The sequence below is a fragment of the Scyliorhinus torazame genome, chromosome 1, assembly GCF_047496885.1.
Source record: "Scyliorhinus torazame isolate Kashiwa2021f chromosome 1, sScyTor2.1, whole genome shotgun sequence".
NCBI classification, from domain to species: Eukaryota; Metazoa; Chordata; class Chondrichthyes; order Carcharhiniformes; family Scyliorhinidae; genus Scyliorhinus; species Scyliorhinus torazame.
In genome coordinates, this window is record NC_092707.1 from 223,710,024 (window position 1) to 223,733,306 (window position 23,283).

The 23,283-nt window shown below is 49.1% G+C and overlaps 1 protein-coding gene across 9 annotated transcripts in view; it reads right to left on the reverse strand.

Moving 5' to 3' along the window:
* The window catches only part of dop1a (DOP1 leucine zipper like protein A), a 431,858-nt gene that overhangs the window by 16,484 nt on the left and 392,091 nt on the right, over positions 1–23,283 (reverse strand). For all 9 annotated transcript variants that reach the window (XM_072502754.1, XM_072502737.1, XM_072502731.1 and 6 more), the window contains one exon: positions 20,067–20,219. In XM_072502754.1, the coding sequence (XP_072358855.1) occupies positions 20,067–20,219 (153 nt within the window). The remainder of the gene's footprint in view (positions 1–20,066; positions 20,220–23,283) is intronic.

A 23,283-nucleotide genomic window follows, 5' to 3' on the forward strand; every position in this document is an offset into this window, starting at 1 on the left:
GCCCAATTGAAATTGAGGAAATAATGGAGGGGCTGGACGGCATGCAGTCGGGCAAGGCTCTGGGGCCTTGTTTTCGGAGATATTGAGCCCACTGCTGGTGAGAACATTCAATGAAGTAAGAGGGAAGGGAGTCCTCCCTCCAACAATGTTGCAGGTCTCGATTTCATTGATTCTGAAACGGGAGAAGGATCCGGAGCAATCCGGGTCATACATGCCAATTTCTCTACTGAATATGGACACCAAACTGCTGGCTAAGATATTGGCCACAAGGATAGAGGATTGTGTCCCAGGGGTGATAGGGGAAGACCAGACAGGATTTGTAAAGGGCAGGCAACTCACGGCCAAAGTTCGAAGGCTTCTAAATGTTATTATGATGCCCTCAGAAGGAGAGGAGATGGAAGTGGTGCTCGTGATGGATGAGAAGGCTTTTGATCGGATGGAGTGGGATTATCTGTGGGAGTTGCTGGGAAGGTTTGGGTCTGGTGAGGGCTTCATTGACTGGGTGCGGTTGCTCTATCAGGCACCAGTAGCTAATGTGCGTACGAACCGGGTATTTTAAACTACACAGAGAGATGAGGCAAGGGTGCCCCCTCTCCGTGTTACTGTTTGCTCTGGCCATAGGGCCACTGGTCATGGCGTTAAGAGCCTCTAGGAGATGGTGGAGCACCGTGTCTCGTTTTACGCAGGTGATCTGTTCTTGTATATCTCAGACCCGTTGGAGGGGATAGGGGTAGTTATGCGGATCCGAAGGGAATTTGGTAATTTTTCGGCGTATAAATTGAACATGGGGAAAAGCGAGATGTTCATGATACAGGTGAGAGGGCAGGAGAAGAGACTGGGAGAGCTGTCGTTTAGAATGGTAGGAAGGAGCTTTCGATATCTGGGAATCCAGGTGTCTCAGGAATGGGAGGCACTGTACAAGTTAAACCTATCCCGGCTCGTAGAACAAATGGAAGAGGATTTTAAGAGATGGGACATGCTCCCACTATCACTGGCGGGGAGGGTACAGACCGTGAAAATGACGGTCCTCCCCAGATTTCTGTTTGTCTTTCAGTGCCTCCCCATCTTCATCCCTAAGGCCGTTTTCAAGCGGGTGAATAAGATTATTTCAGGCTTTGTGTGGGTGGGTAAAACTCCGCGAGTGAAGAAAGTGTTGCTGTAGCGTAGTCGGGGGGAGGGTAGGTTGGTGCTGCCGAACTTTTGTAATTACTACTGGGTGGCTAATATAGCCATGGGGGGGGGGGGGGGGTCGGTGTGGGAGCAAGTGGAGGCGGCGTCGTGTAAAGGCACAGGTTTGGGAGCACTGATAACGGCACCTCTTCCGTTCTCGCCAGCCTGATACTCCACGTGGTGGTGGTGGCGGCTCTGAGAATCTGGGGTCAGTGGAGGAGGTATAAGTGAATGGAATGAGCATCGGTTTGGACCCCGATTTATAATAATCATCAGTTTGTACCGGGTAGGCTGGATGGTGGGTTCCGGAGATGGCAAAGGGCAGGAATTAGAAGGATGGGGGATCTATTTATAGATGGGAGCTTCCGCAGCTTGAAAGCCTTGGAGGGTAAATTTTAACTGCCAGCAGGGAACAGGTTTACGTATTTGCAGGTACAAAACTTCTTGAGAAGGCAGTTCAAGGTAGTCCATCGAGCACACATGACGGTGGCCCGGATGAGCAGGTTTTGGGGGATAGAGGACACGTGTGCGAGGTGCGCGGGACGCCCAGCAAATCATGTCCACGTGTTGGGGTTTTGGAGGGGTTTCGCTAGGGTGATGTCCACGGTACTCAAAACACAGGTGGTGCCAAATCCAGAAGTGGCAATCTTTGGAGTGTCGGAAGAGCCGGGAGTCCAGGGGGCGAAAGAGGCTGACGTTTTGGCCTTTGCCTCCCTGGTAGCCCAGAGACGGATATTTTTAATGTGGAGCGACTCAAAGCCCTCGAGTGCAGAGACCTGGGTTAGTGACATGGCTGGGTTTCTCAGTCTTGAGAAAATAAAGTTCGCCTTAAGAGGGTCAATGTTAGGGTTCTCCCGGAGGTGGCAGCCATTCGTCGACTTTCTCAGGGAAAATTAAAATGTCAGCAGAAGCAGAATGCCAATGGGGTGGGGGACACACAAACTGTTGTTTTATGGTTGGGGTGAAGATTGTGATGGGGGTGGAAATATTTATTGTACCATGTTTATGTCGCTGTTATTATTATTATAAAAATTGCAAATACCCTAATAAAAATATTTTTAAAAAGGTTTCTGTTCTTGAAAGTTTAAGGAATGGAATGATATACTGACATTTCCAAATATTTTAATTCTCCTTTTTCACATTTTTCCCCAAATTTACACCCACCAACAATAAACAATAATCAGCAACAAATGTCAATCCCCATATCAATAACAATGATCCCATCCTCCCACCAAACCCCAAACATTAGCCCACATGTTTACATAAACAAATGACAAAAAGGAATCAGGGATCACCCATAGTCACCCTTACTACACACAGCCCCCCTCCCCCCAACCCTCCCACCCATCCCCCCCAACTAATGTTTGATGGTATCCAGTTCTTCAAAGTGCATAATGAATAATGCCCATGAATTGTAGAACCCCTCCGTCCTTCCCCTCAGTTCAAACTTGACCTTCTCAAGAGTCAAGAATTCCAACAGGTCCCCCCGCCACGCCAGGGCACAGGATGGAGAGGCTGCTCTCCATCCCAACAGGATCCGCCTTCGGGCAATCAACGAGGCGAAGGCTACGATATCTGCCTCCGCCGCCGTCTCCAACCCTGGCTGGTCCGACACCTCGACTATGGCCTCCCGGGGAATTGGGTCCAGTTTCATGTGCACCACCTTGCAAATTACCCTAAAAACCTCCTTCCAGTAATCCTCTAGCTTTGGACAGGACCAAAACATATGAACATGATTAGCGGGCCCCCCCGCCGCAATGCTCACACACATCTTCTACTCCTTCAAAGAATCGGCTCATCCTCGCCCTCGTAAGGTGTGCTCTGTATACCACCTTCAGCTGTATCAGCCCCAACCTCGCGCACAGAGTGGAGGCATTTATTCTCCGGAGCACCTCACACCAGAACCCTTCCTCTATAACCTCTCCCAACTCTTCCTCCTACTTTGCTTTGATATCTTCCAGTGGTGCCTTATCCTCTTCCAAAATAGCTCCGTAAACCACTGACACTACCCCCTTCTCCAGTCCCCCCGTCGTCAGCACCTTCTCCAGCAATGTGGAGGCCGGTTCCTCCGGGAAGCTCTGTATCTCCTTTCTGGCAAAATCTCGAACCTGCATGTATCTAAACACTTTCCCCTGCTCCAGCCCATACTTTGCTTCCAGCTCCTTCAGTCCTGCAAATCGACCCCAAGAAACAAATCTTTTAGCATCTTAATCCCCTTCTCCTCCCATTTCCCTGGCTCAAATCTGTGGTTCCCCCGAATCGGCATTTCCCTTGACCCTGCCCCCAACCCGAAGTGTTGGCGAAACTGCCTCCAAATTTTGTGTTAGCTAGTTAATGCAAAAGAACCATTCCTTTAGTTCCCTTTTAATAAATGTTTGATGTAGGTTGATTTTAGTTTGTTTATTACAGTAAAAGACTTCAAATGTGAAATCTTGTGCTTTGGTTTTTTCAGTCGACTATTTGAAAATTAAACATTATCAGTATCTTCAGGGAATATTTTTTATAAGTTGTATGATGCTATGATTATAAACGGATTGTACTGCTTCAGATCAATTCTAAATTGACTTGCTGTGCTTAAGTAACGCAGTAAGAATGGCACAGTAAGAATGGCATTTGGGGGTCATAGCTCCCAAACCCTGCTGGTCCAACATTGGGTTCTTGGTAGTTTCAAAATGGATAGTTTTAGTGTGACTATTATTTTGTAGTTTGAATAAATATGTTACATCTTTAAGGTACAAAGTAAAGGTCTTGAGAAGCCATATTGGTTAACATGTTATCCATGTTTTCAGATAGGAGAAGGGTGATGTGAAGTCTGTTCAATTGTTAAAGTCAAGCTTTCACCTTTTACAATAATTACTGGGAATTGACCATTTTATTTTTACCTTACATTTTTACCTTTACTTTTACCTTAAAGTTTCAGAATTCACCATTGAAAGTGTCCCATCTTGCCATGTGGTTGAATCTGTAGAACATGGGGGCGGCATGTGGCACAGTGGGTAGCAATGCTGCCTCGGGCACTGAGGACCCGGGTTCGAATCCCGGCCCTCGGTCACTGTCCGTGTGGCGTTCACACATTCTCCCCGTTTCTGTGTGGGTTTCACCCCCACAACCCAAAGATGTGCAGGTTTGGTGGATTGGCCACACTAAATTGCCCCTTAACCACAACCCAAAGATGTGCAGGTTAGGTGGATTGGCCACACTAAATTGGCCCTTAATTGGAACAAGTAATTAGGTACTCTAAATTTTTTTTAAAAGAATCTGTAGAACATGATGTGGTTACAACTGGGGAGTTATTGCAAACAAGTGAACCCCATAAATCATAACTTACAGCATTCAGAGATTTAAAAAATTCATTTACGAGATATGGGAGTCGCTGGCTAGGCCAGAATTTGTTGTCCATCCCTAGTTGCCCTGGAGAAGCTGACTTCTTGAACGACTGCAGTCCCTGAGGTGTAGGTACACCGAGTGAGCTGTTAGGGAGGGAATTTCAGGATTTAGACCTGAAAGACGTGCTGTTAGGTAATTTGGGCATTCTGAATTCTCCCTCTGTGTACCCGAACAGGCAAATGTGGCGATTCAGGGCTTTTCACAGTAACTTCATTGCAGTGTTAATGTAAGCGTACTTGTGACAATAAAGATTATTTAAAAAAATAAGCAACTCAGCTTGTACAATTCCCCCATCTTCTCCTGTTAACTCTGTACATTCTTCCTTTTCAGAAAACAGTCTAATTCCCTTTTGAATGCTTCAACTAAACCTGCCTCCACTGCACTCTCAGATAGAGCAGCCCAGATCCTAACTATTCATATCACCATTGTTTCTTTACTAATTATTTTTAAATTGTGCCCTCTTGTTTTCGGTCTTTTCATTAAAAAAAATTAAAATATTTATTAAAGTTTTTTAACAGCACAATTTTGTCCCCTTACAAACAATAACCCCCCCCTCCCCCCGTAACAAAATAACACAAAATCGCACTGAGCAAGATATATATATGGCAAAATGGTATATTTACATAGCTTTATACACTGGCTCTCGCCCGCACTTGCCAGTTTCCCCCACCCTCCATGTTATCTCCTGCTCCTCCATCCCCTCAAACAATCTCTCGTTCCCCCTTCCACCACCACCACCCCCCCCACCCCCAGGGTTGCTGCTGCTGCTGACCGACCTTCCTCTAACGCTCCGCGAGGTAGTCTAGGAACGGTTGCCACCGCCTGTAGAACCCCTGCGCAGACCCTCTCAAGGCAAACTTAATCCTCTCCAGCTTTATGAACCCAGCCATGTAATTTATCCAGGCCTCCAGGCTAGGGGGCTTCGCCTCCTTCCACAATAGCAAGATCCTTCGCCGGGCTACTAGGGACGCAAAGGCCAGAATTCCGGCCTCTTTCGCCTCCTGTACTCCCGGCTCATCCACTACTCCGAATATTGCTCGCCCCCAGCTTGGCTTGACCCGGACATTCACCACCTGAGATATTGCTCCCGCCACTCCTCTCCAGAACCCCTCCAGTGCCGGGCATGACCAAAACATGTGAACATAGTTCGCCGGACTCCCTGAACACCTTCCACATCTGTCCTCTACCCCAAAGAACCTACTCAACCTCGTCCCCGTCAAGTGCACTCTGTGGACCACCTTAAATTGTATCAGGCTGAGCCTGGCACATGAGGAGGAGGAATTAACCCTACCCAGGGCCTCAGTCCACAAACCTTCCTCGATCTCCTCCCCCAGCTCCTCCTCCCATTTACCCTTCAACTCTTCTACCAGCGCTTCGCCCTCTTCTTTCAACTCCTGGTGTATTTCCGACACCTTTCCCTCCCCGACCCATACACCCGAGATCACCCTGTCTTGAATTTCTTGTGCCGGGAGCAACGGGAATTCCCTGACCTGTCGCCTCACAAAAGCCCTCACCTGCATATATCTAAATGCATTTCCCGGGGGTAACTCAAACTTCTCCTCCAGTGCCCCTAGGCTCGCAAATGTCCCGTCAATGAACAGGTCCCCCATTCTTCTAATCCCCGCCCGATGCCAGCCCTGGAACCCCCGTCCATCTTCCCCGGGACAAACCGGTGGTTACCCCTGATCGGGGACCACAACGAGGCTCTCACTGCAACCCTGTGCAGTCTCCACTGGCCCCAGATCCTTAACGTTGCCGCCACCACCGGGCTCGTGGTATACTTTGATGGCGAGAACGGCAGCGGTGCCGTCACCAACGTCCCCAAGCTCGTTCCTTTGCAGGACGCCATCTCCATCCTCTTCCATGCCGCCCCCTCGCCCTCCATAACCCACTTGCGGATCATCGCCACATTTGCTGCCCAGTAGTAGCTCCCTAGGTTTGGCAGCGCCAGCCCTCTTTGGTCTCTACTGCGTTCCAGGAACCCTCTCCTTACCCTCGGGGTCTTATTAGCCCACACAAACCCCATAATACTCCTGCCTACTCTCTTGAAAAAGCCCTTGGTGATCACGATGGGAAGGTACTGAAACACAAACAAAAACCGCGGAAGGACCACCATTTTAACCGACTGCACTCTAACCGCCAACGAGAGCGGCAACATGTCCAATCTTTTGAAGTCCACCTCCATTTGGTCCACCAACCTCGTCAGATTCAATTTGTGTAGGGCCCCCAACTCCTGGCTATCTGGATCCCCAGATACCGAAAACTCCCCACCGCCCTCCTCAGCGGTAGGTCCCCTATCCCTCTTTCTTGGTCCCCTGCCTGTAATACAAAAAGCTCACTCTTCCCTACATTGAGCTTATAGCCCGAGAACTCCCAAACTCCCTTAGAGTCTGCATGACCTCCACCATCCCCTCCATTGGGTCCGCCACGTACAGCAACAGGTCATCCGCGTATAGCGACACCCGATGCTCTTCTCCTCCTCGGACCACCCCCCCTCCATTTATTAGACTCCCTCAGTGACATGGCCAAGGGTTCGATCGCCAATGCAAGCAACAGGGGGGACAGGGGGCACCCCTGCCTCGTTCCTCGGTACAGCCGAAAGTACTCCGACCTCCGCCGGTTCGTCACTACACTCGCCACCGGGGCGCTGTAAAGGAGATTAACCCAGCTAATAAACCCTCCCCGGAACCCAAACCTACGCAACACCTCCCAGAGGTACTCCCACTCTACTCGGTCAAAGGCCTTTTCCGCGTCCATAGCTGCCACTATCTCCGCCTCTCCCTCCTCCAATGTCATCATTATCACGTTTAAGAGCCGCCGCACATTAGTATTTAATTGCCTGCCCTTTACGAATCCCGTCTGGTCCTCATGAATTACCCCCGGGACACAGTCCTCAATTCTCGTGGCCAGCACTTTTGCCAATAACTTAGCGTCCACATTGAGAAGCAAAATCGGCCTGTACGATCCACATTGCAGTGGGTCCTTGTCTCGCTTCAGAATCAAGGAAATTATCGCCTCCGACATTGTCGGGGGCAGGGTCCCCTCCTCTCTTGCCTCGTTAAAGGTCCTCACTAGTAGCAGGCCCACAGGTCCACATACTTTCTATAGAACTCCACCGGGAACCCATCCAGCCCCGGGGCCTTCCCCGCCTGCATACTCCCCAAACCCTTACTCAGCTCCTCCAACCGGATTGGTGCCCCCAAACCAGCCGCCTCTTGCTCCTCCACCCACGGAACCGCAGTTGGTCTAGGAATCGTCTCATCCCCTCTTCCCCCCCTGGGGGCTGGGATCTGTACAGTTCTTCATAGAAGGCCTTGAATACCTTGTTTATTTTCGTTGCACTCTGAAGCGTGGCTCCTCCTCCATCTTTGATTCCCCCTATTTCCCTCGCTGCTGTCCTCTTATGGAGCTGGTGTGCCAGCATCCGACTGGCCTTTTCCCCGTACTCGTACGTCGCCCCCTGCGCCTTCCTCCACTGTGCCTCCGCCTTCCCCGTGGTCAACAGGTCAAACTCCGTCTGGAGCCGTCGCCTTTCCCCAAGTAATCTTTCCTCCGGGGCCTCTGCGTATCTCCTGTCCACTCGCAAAATCTCCCCCACTAACCTCTCCCTTTCCATGCCCTCTGTCTTCTCCCTGTGAGCCCTGATGGAGATTAGCTCTCCCCTGACCACCGCCTTCAACGCCTCCCATACCACCCCCACTCACACCTCCCCGTTGTCGTTGGCCTCCAAGTACCTTTCGATACACCCCCTCACCTCCCCACATACCACCTCATCTGCCAGCAGTCCCACATCCAGCCACCACAGCGGGCGTTGGTCCCTCTCCTCTCCCAGCCCCATTTCCACCCAGTGCGGGGCATGGTCCGAAACGGCTATGGCCGAATACTTCATCCCCTCCACCCTCGGGATGAGCGCCCTGCCCAGAACAAAGAAATCTATCCGGGAGTAGGCCTTGTGCACGTGGGAAAAGAAAGAAAATTCCCTGGCCTGCAGTCTTGCAAACCTCCATGGGTCCACTCCCCCCATCTGATCCATAAACCCCCTGAGCACCTTGGCCGCCGCCGGCCTCTTTCCCGTCCTTGATCTGGAGCGGTCCAATGCTGGATCCAGCACAGTATTGAAGTCCCCTCCCATTATCAGTCCTCCTACCTCCAGGTCCGGAATGCGCCCCAACATGCGCTTCATGAATCCAGCATCATCCCAGTTCGGGGCGTATACATTTACCATCACCACCCACGTCCCTTGCAACCTACCACTCACCATCACATATCTCCCTCCGTTATCCACTACGATAGTCTTGGCCTGAAATGACACATGCTTTCCCACCAGAATTGCCACCCCTCTATCCCCTCTATTTTTCGCGTCCAGTCCCGAGTGAAATACCTGTCCTACCCATCCCCTTCTTAACCTAACCTGGTCCGCCACCTTCAGGTGTGTCTCTTGGAGCATAGCCACGTCTGCCTTCAGTCCCTTCAAGTGCGCGAACACCCGGGCCCTCTTCACCGGCCCATTCAGGCCCCTCACGTTCCACGTTATCAGCCGGATTGGAGGGGCTCTCACTGCCCCCCCCCCCCCCCCCCCCCTTGCCGACTAGCCATCTCTTGGGACCTCCGTCCCGACCACCTCTTCTGTGTCCCATTCCCTTTCGGCCAGTGCAGCAGCAACCCTTTTTCCCCCCCCCCCCCACTCTTTCCCCCCCCCCCCCCCCCCGCCCCCCCCCCCCCCCCGCCCCGCTAGATCCCTGTCTAGCTTTTTTGCTCCTTCCATATCACTCCCGTAAGTCAGCTGACACCTGCTGACCCCGGCTTCCCCCGCGATCCCTTTGACCCCCCGTGTGGGAGTCTCCCCATCAATCTACGTTCCTTCGTTCCCCTTACCGCCTTTCTTCCCGGGCGCGGGAAAAGAACCCCGTGCTTTCCAAAGCCTGCCCCGCCCCCTCTGGCGCAGCTCCTGTCTCTCTCTCCCCCAGCCCATATAACATTCCCTGCGCGTGATTGACCCCCTATATACAACTACCATCATACTTCAACCCTCAAACACCCCCCACCCTCACAAACCCTCAATTAGAGTCCAACTTTTCAGTTAGTATAAAGGTCCACGACTCTTCGGGCGTTTCGAAGTAGTGGTGTTGGCCATTATGTGTAACCCACAGTCACACTGGCTGCAACATTCCAAATTTCACTCCTTTCCGATGCAGCACCGCTTTGGCCCGGTTGAAACCCGTTCTCCGCTTAGCGACCTCCGTGCTCCAGTCCGGGTATATTCTGATTGATCTCTGCATTGTCCCACTTGCTGCTCCGCTCCTTCTTGGCCCATTTCAGGACCCTCTCTCTGTCCGTAAACTGGTGAAATCTCACCACCATCGCCCTTGGCGGCTCATTTGCCTTGGGCTTCCTCGCCAGCACCCGGTGCGCCCCTTCCAGCTCCAGCAACCTCGGGGGGGCCTCCGCACCCAGATCATTGTGCCCGCATATGCCGCGGCGTCGGCCCCCTCCACTCATTCTGGGAGACCCAGGATCCTCAGATTATTTCTCCTCGACCTGTTCTCCAGGTCTTCCCGCCCACATCTTGTGTAGCGCCTCGTGCCGCTCCACTCTCACCGCCAGGCCCAAGAGCTCGTCCTCATTCTCACTCACTTTGTCCTGGATCTTCACCTCGTGGGCTTTCTGGGTTGCCCCACGTCCTTCAATTATTGCCAACATAGGCATCTCCTTACGCAGCTCCTCGAAGCAGCGCTTGATGAATTCCTGCATCGCCTCTTTGACCCCGGCCGCCGCCATTTTGCTTGTTTTCCCTCTCTTCTCCCGCTGCTCCAATGCCACTTTTTTGGCCGTTTCGTTGCGGGTCCGGTCCATACAAGTTGGTAGGGGACCTCTCTCCTCTCTTCCCCATGGGTTGGCTGTAAAAAAGGTTCCGTTGGGGCTCTTCTATCGAGCCCGAAAGTCCATGTTCGCGGGAGCTGCCGAATCGTGCGGCTTAGCTCCGCATAGCCGCAACCGAAAGTCCTTTTTGGTCTTTTCATGAGTGAGAACAGTTTCTCCCCATCTACTCCGCCAGATCTTTCATGATTTTGAAATATTTATGGTGCAACAGTGCTTTAGAACTCCGTTGTCTCATCTGCTATTTTGTGACGTAACATAGGTTTTAGTTACCTGCCCTCAGAGCAATGTTGTTTGTGTATCACAGAATGGCAGATAGGGTAGGAAAAGAGCGGGGCAGCAGAGGCACAGGATGACAGCAGTGCGAGAGGAAACAAATGTGATGTCAGAAATTCTCCAATAGAATCATAGAATTTACAGGGCAGAAGGAGGTCATTCGGCCCATCGAGTCTGCACCGGCCCTTGGAAAGAGCACCCTACCTCCACCCTAACCCCACAACTCCACCCTATCCCCATAACCCCACCTAACCTTTTTTGGACACTAAGGGCAAATTATCATGGCCAATCCACCTAACCTGCACATCTTTGGACTGTGGGAGGAAACCAGAGCACCCAGAGGAAACCCACGCAGTCACGGAGAGAACGTGCAGACTCCTCCCAGACAGTGACCCAAGTGGGAATCTCACCTGGGACCTTGGAGCTGCAAAGCAACTGTGTTAACCACTGTGCTACCGTGCTGGGCAGGGGAATTGTACAACTTTCCCCCCAAAATGGGGCAACATTACTCATTTGTTGAACAGGCACGAGAACAGTGTCACGTTGGTAATATTAGTGGAACGGTAGTAATATTAGAGGACTAGTAATTCAGAGGCCTGGACCAATATTATTCCAGAGACATAAGTTCAGGTCCAACCATGACAGATGGGGAAATTTAAATGCAACCAATTAATAGAATCTTTTGAAAAATATTTTTATTCAGGTTTTTGATATTTTAACACTTTAAACACCCAACACAGCAAAGATAAAACAAGGCAAACCCCCAACACTGCCCCCACCCCAGTAACCTCAACCAAACACCTCCCCCATAACAGTTGACGGTAACTAGCTCCTTGAAATGTAATGCAAAAAACCCCATCTCTTGTGGAACCCCTCACTCCCCCCCCCCAAAATCAAATTTCACCTTTTCCTGATAGAAAAACTCCATTATATCCCCCAGCCACACCGAGGCACAGGGTGGAGCCCTCGACCCGACCCCAACAGGACAATCAGTGAGGCGAAGGCGAAAACATCTGTCCCGCTCCCGTCTGCAGTTCTGGCAAGTCCGACTCCCCAAATAAAGGCCCCAGGGGTCTGGGCTCTAAATCCACGTGCAGAGGGCTGTTTAGCACAGGGCTAAATCGCTGGCTTTGAAAACAGACCAAGGCAGGCCAGCAGCACGGTTCAATTCCCGTAACAGCCTCCCCGAACAGGCGCCAGAATGTGGTGACTAGGGGCTTTTCACAGTAACTTCATTTGAAGCCAACTTGTGACAATAAGTGATTTTCATTTTCATTTTCAAGATTGCCGACATGATGCTGAAGAACAACCTCCAAAGTTTCACCAACTTAAGGCAGGACCAGAACATGTGTACGTGATTGGCTGGACGCTCTCACACCGCACGCAAGTATCCTCCATCCCCTCAAACAACCGGCTCATTCTGGACTTCCTCAGGTGTGCTCTATGTCTTACCTTTAGCTGTATAAATCCCAGCCTCGCACGAGGTTGAGGCAATCACCCTCCGCAGCACCTCAAACCGCAACCCCTCCTCCCATGCCATCCCCAGTTCCTCCTCCCACTTGGCTTTAACTCCCTCCAGAGATGCAATATCCTCCTCCAAAATCCTCCCATAGATGGCCAAGATGATGCCGCCCTCCAGCCTCATCACCGACAGCAACCCCTCAATGAGGAGGGCGGTGCCACCGGGAAAACGGTTTTCACGAAATCCCGCACCTGCATGTACCTGAAACCATCCCCCCAGTCCCGCGGGATCCCAAACTGCTCCCCCAACTCATCCAAACTTGCAATGCGCCCTTCTAGAAATAGGTCCTTCATTTCCATCATCCCTCGCTCATCCCATCCCTGAAACCTGACATCCATCCTCCCTGGCTCAAACCTGGTTCCCTCGGATCGGCATCAACTTTGACCCCACTCCCAATCTAAAGTGCTGCTGAAATTGCCTCCATGTTTTCAACATGCCCACCACCACCAGACTCCCCGAATATTTATTTGGGGCAAACGGGAGCGGCGCCGTTGCCAGTGCCCCCCAACCTCTTACAAGATCCTGCCCTCATCCTCACCCACAGCCACAGCCACAAGCTCCCTTCGTTCGCCGCGCAATCAGGTGTGGAAGGGCCAGGTCCCCTAACTGTCACCCTCCCTGGAGCACCATCCTCCTAATCCTACGCCATCTTCCCTGCCCATACAAACAATGAAACCAACCTATCCACCTGCATAAAAAAATGTTTTTGGCAAAAGCACTGATATAAAAATAAAAACCGCAGCAAGATGTTAATCATAACCACCTGACAACGATAGTGGGAGGCTGTCCCATCTCAATACATCCACCTAGACCCCACCCACCAGGCTCATAAAATTCAACTTACGGAGCCAGGCCCAATCCTGAGCCACCTGCACTCCTTTTTTATAAAATATTTTTATTCAAGGCATTTTGATATATAACAACAGATTCAGAAGAACAACCAAACAATTCAATAAACAACTTGCTCAACTGACGCCAACCCCACCTCAGATCCCGCCTTCCCCATTTAAAAAAAAAATAATTTAGAGTACCCAATTATTTTTTTTCCAATTAAGGGGCAATTTAGCGTGGCCAATCCACCTACCCTGCACTTCTTTTGGGTTGTGGGGGTGAGACCCATGCAGTCACAGGGAGAATGTGCAAACTCCACCCGGACCGTGACCCAGGGCCAGGATCGAACCAGGTTCCTCAGCGCAGTGAGGCAGCAATGCTAACCACTGCCCCCCCCCCCCCGGCTGGTCTTCCGACACCCCAAATAGCCCCACCTCTGGACTCGGAACCACCTCCACACCCAACAACTTGGACATCACGTTTGAGAACCCTTTCAGAATACCCAATTTTGGACATGGTCAGAACATGTGGATTTGATTCACCGGACCCCCCCCCCCCCCCCCCCCCCCACCGTCCACACCTATCCTCTACCACCTCAAAGTACCTACTCATCTTTGCTACCATCATATAAGCCCTATGTACCACTTTAAACTGGATGAGGCTTAGCCTCGCACAGGGCGAGGATGCATTCACCCTGAGCAAAGCCTCCGCCCACTTCTCAGCACCCACCTTCCCTCCCAGCTCCTCCTTCCACGTACGCTTAATATCCCACCAGGGCACCCATCCACTCCGTCAACTCCTTATAGACATCTGACACCTTCCACTCCCCTATTTTGTCCTTCGACAGCACCTTGTTCTGCAACCCCAGGGGCGGCAGCCCAGGGAAGGACGGCACCTCTCTCTTTACAAAGTCCCGAGCCTGCAGGCACCGAAAGCCATTCCCCTGGGCAATTCATTCTCTGCCTCCAGCTCCTCCAACTTGACAAATTTGCTCCCTATAAACAGATCGCAAAAGCGCTCAATCCCTGACTGCGTCACCCCCTAAACCTTGCATCCACGCCCGCCAGTGCAAATCTATGGTTGTTACAGTTGTTACAAATCGGCGGCCACGCCGAGACACCCTCTAGCCCCAGGTGCTGATGCCACTGTCCCCACTCTCTTAGAGCCGACACCACACTGGCTCACGGAGTACCTGGCTGGCTAGAACGGTAAAGGCGCCAACACGTGCCCTACACAATGCCGCCTCCATCCATCCCCACATCGGCCCCCTCCTCCAGTGCCCATTTCCTAACCATAGCAATATTCGCCACCCAGTAGTAATTCATCATATTCCAGCGTCGTCGTCCCCCCCTCCAAGAAAGCCCTCCTAACCTGCCACACAAATCCAGAGATCAGCCCATTGACCTTCCTAAAAAATGACTTGGGGGATGATGATTGGAAAGTTCTGAAACACAAACAGTAACCTTGGCAGCACTATAATTTTTACTATCTGCGCCGTCCTGCCAGCGACAGCGTCAGTACATCCCACCTCTTAAAAGTCCGTCAACATCTACTCCACCAACCGAGCCAATTTCAGCTTGTGCAACTGAGCCCAGCTCCGTGCCATCTGGATACCCAAATACCTAAAACCCGCCCCCACCACCCTAATCGGCAATTCCATATATCTCCTTTCTGCCCTCTGGTCTCAACCGGGAACACCTCGCTTTTTCCTATATTCAATTTGCAGCCAGAGAAACGGCCAAACGCCCATAGGATCCCCATGATACCTCCGATGTTGCCCTCCTGGTCTGAAATATGCAGTACCAGGTCGTCCCCATACAATGAGACCCTGTTCTCAATGCCCCCACTGCTCAATCCCCCTTTAGTCCCTCAACACCCAAGCGCCATTGCCAGTGGCTCTATTGCCAAGGCGAAGAGCAATGGGGAGAGCGGGCACCCCTGCCTCGTCCTCCGGTACCCCAAACTCACAAGGTTTTTCGGCACACTCGCTTCCGGCACCTTATACAGCAGCCGGTCCCAATCTACATATCACTGCCCGAATCAGGACCTTGGTCAATCTGTGTGCTTCTTCCTTGAATCGGATACTATCTCTAATTTCAGGGGCTGGTTTAGCACACTGGGCTAAATCGCTGGCTTTTAAAGCAGAACAAGGCAGGCCAGCAGCACGGTTCGATTCCCGTATCAGCCTCCCCGAACAGGCGCCGGAATGTGGCGACTAGGGGCTTTTCACAGTAACTTCATTTGAAGCCTACTTGTGACAATAAGCGATTTTCATTTCATTTTCATTCATTTCATTTTTTCATTTCCTTTGGAAGCCCTGGATTGGTCCTCTTGCCCATTTTGCCTTTGTGCCAGACAGGAATAAACAGTTGTTGCAGTTCCCCCATGCCTTCCTTGAATGTTTGCCATTGCCTATCCACTGTCATCCCTTTAAGTAACTCTCCCCAATCTATCAAGGCCAATTCATACCTTATATCTTCATAGTTTCCTTTATTAAGATTCAGCACCCAAGGAAATCTGCCATCCTTACTCAGTCTAAACTACACTTTGTGACTTCAGACCCTCAGTAATGTGGTTGACTCTTAGCTGTCTCTGAAATTAGCCGAGTAAGTCACTCAGTTGTACCAAACTGCTACAGAAAACTTGAACTCTGACCACTTGGTATCAACTGAGGTACTGGAAATGACAAAGGAATACTGTAACCAGTTGTCCCTGCAAAGTCATCCTCTCAGATGTCTGTAAACCTGTGCCAAAATTGGGAGAAACTGTCCTACAGAGTGGTCAAGGAACAGCCTGATATAGACATACTCATGGAATCATACCTTACAGCCAATGTCCCAGACTTCACCACCACCGTCAGTGGGTATGTCCTGCCCCACGAGCAGGGTAGACCCACCAGAGGTGGTAACAGTTTTGAGAGAGTGTAGTCCTGCGAAGCACAACATTGACTCCGTATCCCATTAAGAGTTATGCCATCAGGTCAAAAATGGATAAAGAAACCCTCTACTAAATACCACATATCGCCCTCTCTCAGCTGATGAATCAGTACTTCTCCCATGTTGCACAGCACTTGGAAAACCATTGAGAGTATTATGGGCACAGAATGTACTCTGGGTGGGGGGGGGGGGGGTGCTTTCACATGTATATTCAAGAATGGCTTGGTAGCACCATCACTGGCAGGACTGGCCACGTCCTGAAGGACAAATCTGCAGGTGGTGAATGAACCAACACGACTGGAAAAAAAAAAACTAGCTGACCTCATCCTCACCGATTGGTCGCAAAAGCTTCTGGGCGCGATTCAACTAATTAGGAATAAAGTCCCATAGCGAGCACATTTAGCCGTGAAACACATGGCTATACATCGCGATTTGCGTTGTGTAAGGGGCCTCAGTGAGAAATGCGCGGCAGAGGATGCACTTAGCTCGTTTTTTACAATGAGGAGGTCTGCTCCAATCTCCGAGGCCCCTGCAGTGACCCCCCCCCCCCCCCCCCCCCCCCACCCTCGCTTCAGGAAAGTTATGGTCTACTTGATGGTAACTCAAGATTGTCACATGACTGATAATAAATTTCTCCTCAACTTCCATCCAAGGTTTCCTCACAAGAGTTAGCAGGCATTTCCTTAATGGGTAGAACTTGTTGCCAAAAATCTAACCTTGAAGGCTCAGAGTGGGAGCGAAAAGCTCTGGCAAATATATAGGCGTCATGGCTGCTTCCCTTCCTTACACATACAAGATCCACTGTCAGTGCTGGCAGATGGGTTGGATGTTCAAGGAATGAAATCCTTCCCTGTTAATGAAGACCATCGTTGGCCTTTCACCCTTGATGAATGTACCACGCCTGCATTTTAAATATCTCCTCCTCCAAAATCACTAATTGTTCTGTTACAGTTTACATGCCAGTGATTGGCTCCATTTTAGAGCCTCTCCCATTCCGGTGAAGTTAGCCTTCTTTGAGTTTAGAAGTTTTACTTTAGATTGTGCCATGATCTTCTCCATTATTAACCTACACTCATTTGGTCCACCTTGTTATCCTACAACAAATTTAGCAATGCCTTCTTTCTAGTTCTCCACAATTTAAGCAAATATGTGAAATACATGAAGAACATACGATTAAAACCTTGAAGGATTTTAATTACCTTCAGATTAATGGACAAGTAGAATCAACAAATGGGGAGAGGGAGTCTTTATAATATGTGCCAGGCTCCTTTTTACCCAGTATGCAATAAACACAATGAAAAAGAGCTTTGCTGGATCTAATAGTTGTAAAAAGGTTGGCACTGCCAGGGTGCAGCAGTCAGACAGAGCACCTGGCCTTTCACAGAAAGTTTTCACTACAGAGGAAACCTCGGCAGAAAAAAATGCAGAGCACCTGGTCTTTCTAGGGAAGACTTCAGAATAGAGGAAACCCCAGCAGAAAAAAACAGCAGTTAGAAACAACACTGCTCTTTTGAGGAGTACTTCAGGACAAAGAAACAGCCTCTATGAAAAAACTGCGGTTAGAAACACCTGTTCGAAAGGGGAAGCACTTCAGAGTTAATGAACTGTGAAGAGCTATCAAAACAAACAAAGCTAATCCCTCCTTTGAAATAGCCTGAAAATGAAGGCTTACCTTCTCAACCTTGTCCCTTCACCTGAGGTGTTCCTTAGATTAAATCACCACCAGTCAGCTCTCCCCTTCAAAGGGGAAAGCAGCCTATGGTTATCTGGGACTATGTGACTTTACTTTGGGCGGCTTGGTGCAACAGTGGTTAGCACTGTTGCCTCACAGTACCAGGCACTTGGGTTCGATTACAGCCTTGTCTGTGTGGAGTTTGCACGTTTTCCCCGTGTCTGTGTGGGTTTCCTCTGGGTGCTCTTGTTTCCTCCCACAGTCCAGAGATGTGCAGGTTAGATTACAGGGATTGGGCAAGGAGTGGACCGAGGTAGAGTGCTCTTTTGGAGGGTTGGCGCAGACTCGATGGGCACTGGAGGGATTCAATCTATGAACCTGTCAATCAAGAGGTTTGTAAAAGGTAATGGACTGTGAAATTGAATGTAAACAATGCAGTTCAAAACTTTTATGCTTCTCAGTAAGCCCAGAGGTTTGAATACGCTAAAGGTGAATGAAATTGAATGTGAAAAAGAACTTCAAAGGTTTCCAGCGCATCAAAGATTAAGACTTTTACCTGCATCTGACAGGTCATTTAAATTGATGTGCTGGGAGAGAATTTAAAGGTTTCAAGGCTACAGAGGGAAGGCTTGCCACATGAACCCCATCCCAGAAAAACGCCGATCTGAGCTCCTCCAGTCTAGCCCAACCCCCAGCTCCCCTGAAGGACCTCCCTTGGAGATAAGTGTAGAGAGGGTACTCACCCCCTTGGTGTCCCTGGTGCCTGGTCCCTACTTTTAGGAACCAGTCGTGATTTGCGCCCACAGAACTTTCAGATGGGGGGACACTGTAGTACAGTGGTTAGCACAGTTGCTTCACAGCTCCAGGGTCCGAGGATCGATTCCCGGTTTGGGTCACTGTCTGTGCGGAGTTTGCACTTTCTCCCCATGTCTGCGTGGGTTTCCTCCGGGTGCTCCGGTTTCCTCCCACAGGCCAAAGATGTGCAGGTTAGGTGGATTGGCCATGCTAAACTGCCCTTTAGTGTCCAAAAGGTTTAGGTGGGGTTACTGGGATAGGGTGGAGGTGTGGGCTTAGGTAGGGTGCTCTTTCCAAGGGTCGGTGCAGACTCAATGGGCCGAATAGCCTCCTGTAAATTCTAGTATAACCTGGAAGGCTGCAGCATTCCACTTCAGTTTCGCTAATGAGATTGAAATGGATGCTAATGAGTTCTGATCCGGTTCTCTTTGTTCCTGGGTGAGAATCTGATTTTGGCAGGGGGAGTGGGCCGGGAGACCTGCGCGCGATGGGTTTGATGCCCGGCTAGTGTCCAGTTTTGGGCCTCACGCCCGATTCAACAGGCCTGTGGGAATCCTGGCTCGGGCTAAGGGCCCAAAGAATCGCCCCCAATGTTTCTTTTCATCTGCAAGCAAGATCATAACTGAGGACAATAAATATAAGTCACTAATAAATTAAACAGCAAATTCAGGAGAAACTGCTTTACACAGAGTGGATAGAAAGAGGAACGTGCTACCCCAGGGAGTCGTTGAGGCGAATAGCCTTGATAGGGTGAATATACATAGATACATAGAACATACAGTGCAGAAGGAGGCCATTCGGCCCATCGAGTCTGCACCGACCCATTTAAGCCCTCACTTCCACCCTATCCCCGTAACACAGTAACCCTTCCTAACCTTCTTTGGTCACTAAGGGCAATATTATCCTGGCCAATCCACCTAGCCCGCTTGTCTTTGGACTGTGGGAGGAAACCCACGCAGACACGGGGAGAACGTGCAGACTCCGCACAGACAGTGACCCAGCAGGGAATCGAACCTGGGACCCTGGCACTGTGAAGCCACAGTGCTAATCACTTGTGCTACCGTGCTGCCCTCATGGAGGGCCAGAGTATGGAGGCCAGATAAGCATGTGAGGGAGTAAGGATTGGAAGGACATGGTGATCAGCTTAGAAGAGGATGGAGGAGGCTCAGATGAACGAGAAAGCCTGGCCTGGGTCTGTTGGTCAAAAAGGCATATTTATGTGCCTGAAACAATGCTTTGTAAAGCTTTTCTCTTGGTTTCTGTGGCCATGACTCATCTTTCATTCCCTCACTCTATGCCCGTTTTTGACAAGGCTCACCTGGACTCGAAACGTTAGCTCTTTTCTCTCCCTATAGATGCTGCCAGACCTGCTGAGATCTTCTAGCATTTTCTCCTTTGTAATGCTCTGGAACATTGAAAGGGCAGTAATATCTAATAGCCACAGATTATGCAAACTAAAATGTTTCACCTGATCACCACGAGTGTGGACTTCTTTTATCAGGTTTGTGAGGTTGAATGATATTCAACAATGTTTTAATTGTTTGACATTTTCTGTGCAAGATGCTTGACCATGAGTACACATTTGAATGGTGTTACCAACCTTGTATGTCTGGCAGGTACTTCTGGTATTGATCCACTTCACTGCTAAAAATAGCAAAGGCCAGTCTTTTTAGAAGCATTGCTCGCTGCTCCAGTTCTGCCTCACGGCTAGCAAACAAGTTGAGTGAGCTGCTTTGTGCCACAGCAACTCGAGCTGTTGGAGTGAAACCCACAACCAGGTCAGGAAAATGTCTCAGATACATTACAAGTCCCGACACTAATGATTACTCAGATGTTTGCTTAAGTCTCACGCCATTAACTTTGCCTAGCTTCTGAGTCCTGATGAAAGCTTTGTTCTTAACCCAAAATATTAACTTTGTTTCTCGCTCTGACCTGCTCAACATTGCAAATACTTTATGATTTATTTAAGCAGCCTACTGTCCATTTCACCAACAGGTGAAGTGCCGCTCTCTTCCTAATGCTTGTGCTGCTCTTATCAGCAAGAATGTGCTGCAATGCCAGTTCCTGTATCACAAGAACGTAATTTTTTTTTCCATTTCTTGGTAATTAAGGATCTTTAATGTCAGCTTTTATTACTTTAAAGAACCCATTGTTTTCAACTTCAGGTATCATCAAAATTGGGAGAAAATGTGGAGGAAAACAGCCTAGAGCCCCAAACAGCAGTAAATTTGGAAAAACATCAGTAAAAGATGTTTTATTTTGAGCACTTGATATAAAAATAATGAGGCATTCAGGCTTTCGATAATGTTGTTTACTTCAATAGTTCTTGTTTATAAAAGTATTTAGAGCTTCATCTATTCCATTTTCCCTATATATTGATGAACTTTATCGATGTTCACGCTTTAGCTAATGAGGACTTCAAGGACACATTTTGCTCCTGCACTCGGCTGTGTTACAGCAGCATCAGTAGTAAAAGAGGTTTGTTAAACAGATTTTAAGCAATGTGACCAACATCAAGTGCATAAGCTACCTTTGCCTCCAGAATCCAACACATAGCTGGTGTTGGGAAATGTACATTATTGTGCATGGAGCATACCAAGGATCTGTGCAACGTCATGAAGTCTGCAACTCAATGTGAGTATATCTTACGATTACAAAGAACACACAGCAAAAAAACAAGTTATTTGGCGTTGCTAATCTGTATTGACATTTATCCTCGATCAAACATTGCGCAACATGCTTACTCGCTTCCCCTGAAATACATCTAGACTACATGCTCAATCACTCCTTATGGTAGTAAGTTCCATATTCTTATTGCAGCACTCTTTTGAGTAAAGATGATTCTGAATTACTTATTGGATTTAGTAGCGATCATCTCGTATTTAAGGCCACTCTGTGCTGTACTTTTCTTTGTTCTTTGTACTTTTGGATTCCCCCACAACGCCTAACCTATCAAATTCCTTAATAATTTTAAATACTTTTAATAGATCATTCTTCAGTCTCCTCAATAAAAGAAAAGAGCCCGAACCTCTTCAAACTTTCTGTACTTCCTTCTGTGTCTGTATATTCCTTTCACAGTATGACGACTAGGGGCTGGACTTTAAAAAAGGGACCGGATTGGAGGCATGTGGGTGTGCAATTTGGCATCCCCTCAATGTTGATTCACTGTTAAAACTCCCAACCCAAATAATTTTGAAAGAGGTTGGCTCAGGACGAGATTGATTGCCTAATGAGGCCAATTAGACTGAATTAAGGGGCTTATAAACACCTCATTGCATTCAAACTGGGATTTCCAGTCAGGCATGCAAGCAGGGCACAGTGATCTGGACTATGTGGTGGTGGGCTGATGGGCGGTCCACCAGGTGTGTGGAGTTTGCACTTTCTCCCTGTGTCTGTGTGGATTTCCTCTGGGTGCTCTGGTTTCCTCCCACAGTCCAAAGATGTGCAGGTTAGGTGGAATGGCCATGCTAAATTGCCCCGTAGTGTCCAAAAAGATTGGGTGGAGTTGCTGGGTTGCGGGGTAGCCTGGAGGCGTGGGCTTGAGTAGGGTGCTCTTTCCAGGGGCTGGAGCAAACTTGATGGGCTGAATGGCCTCCCTCTGCACTGTAAATTCGAGTCTGCAATGGCCCTTCGAAAGAGCACCTTACATAAACCCATGGTACCACCCTGTCCCCGTAACCCCACCTAACCTTTTCTTTGGACACTAAGAGCAATTTAACATGGCCAATCCACCTAACGTGCACCTCTTTGGACTGTGGGAGGAAACCGGAGCACCCTGAGAAAACGCATGCAGACACGAGGAGAACGTGTAGACTCCGCACAGAAAGTGACCCAAGCCAGGAATCGAACCTGGGACCCTGGAGTTGTGCAGCAACTGTGCTAACCACTGTGCTGCCCCTGTTTTCTTGTATTTTGTCGCAGCATTTCCCAAAATTAACTATACTCAATATGGCATTTACCACAAACGTTGGAATTGTATTTTTTGTGATATCTTCAAAGAATTCAATAAGTTTGGTCAAGACCACTCTTTTTGAAATCCATGTTGACTGTTCTTTATTATATTTTAGGTTTCCAGATGATGTTTCTTTTGTTTTCAAAAAAGGTTTTCCAATTAAGGGGCAATTTAGCATGGCCAATCCACCTACTCTGCACATCTTTAGGTTGTGGGGCGAGACCCATGCAGACACGGGGAGAATGTGCAAATTCCACACAGACAGTGACCCGGGCCGTGATCGAACCTGGGACCTCGGCGCGTGAGGCAGCAGTGTTAACCATTGCGCCACCATGCCGGCCCTTTCTATTGTAACTTCCAGTAAAGATTCCATTCTGTTCCCTACCACAAATTAGGATAAATGGTCGGCACAACATTGTGGGCCGAAGGGCCTGTATTGTGCTGTAATGTTCTATGTTCTAATGTTAAGCTTACTGGCCAAAGGTTTCGACAATTTGTTTCATTTCCCATTTCAAAAGACATGAATCATATTAACTGCCCGCCAGCACTCTGGAATTATTCCCTTTACTAATGATTTTATATTTATATGCAAATAATGTCATTGTTATCGCCTCCCTAATTTGTTTTATTGTGTGCCGATTAATTTGTCCATCTTAAATAGATGTATGTTTTTTTTCATCTCTTCTAATTTCATGCCCACTTTAGTTTCCCTGATGAAAAGCAAGACAAAGTAATTGTTCAATATTTCTGCCATTTGTGTGTCATTACCTGGGGATTTAACTTGTCCATTAATTAGTGCCCCCACCCTGAATTTTCATTTGTTCCCTGTGCCTGTAGGAAACCGTACAATCTATTTTTATATTCT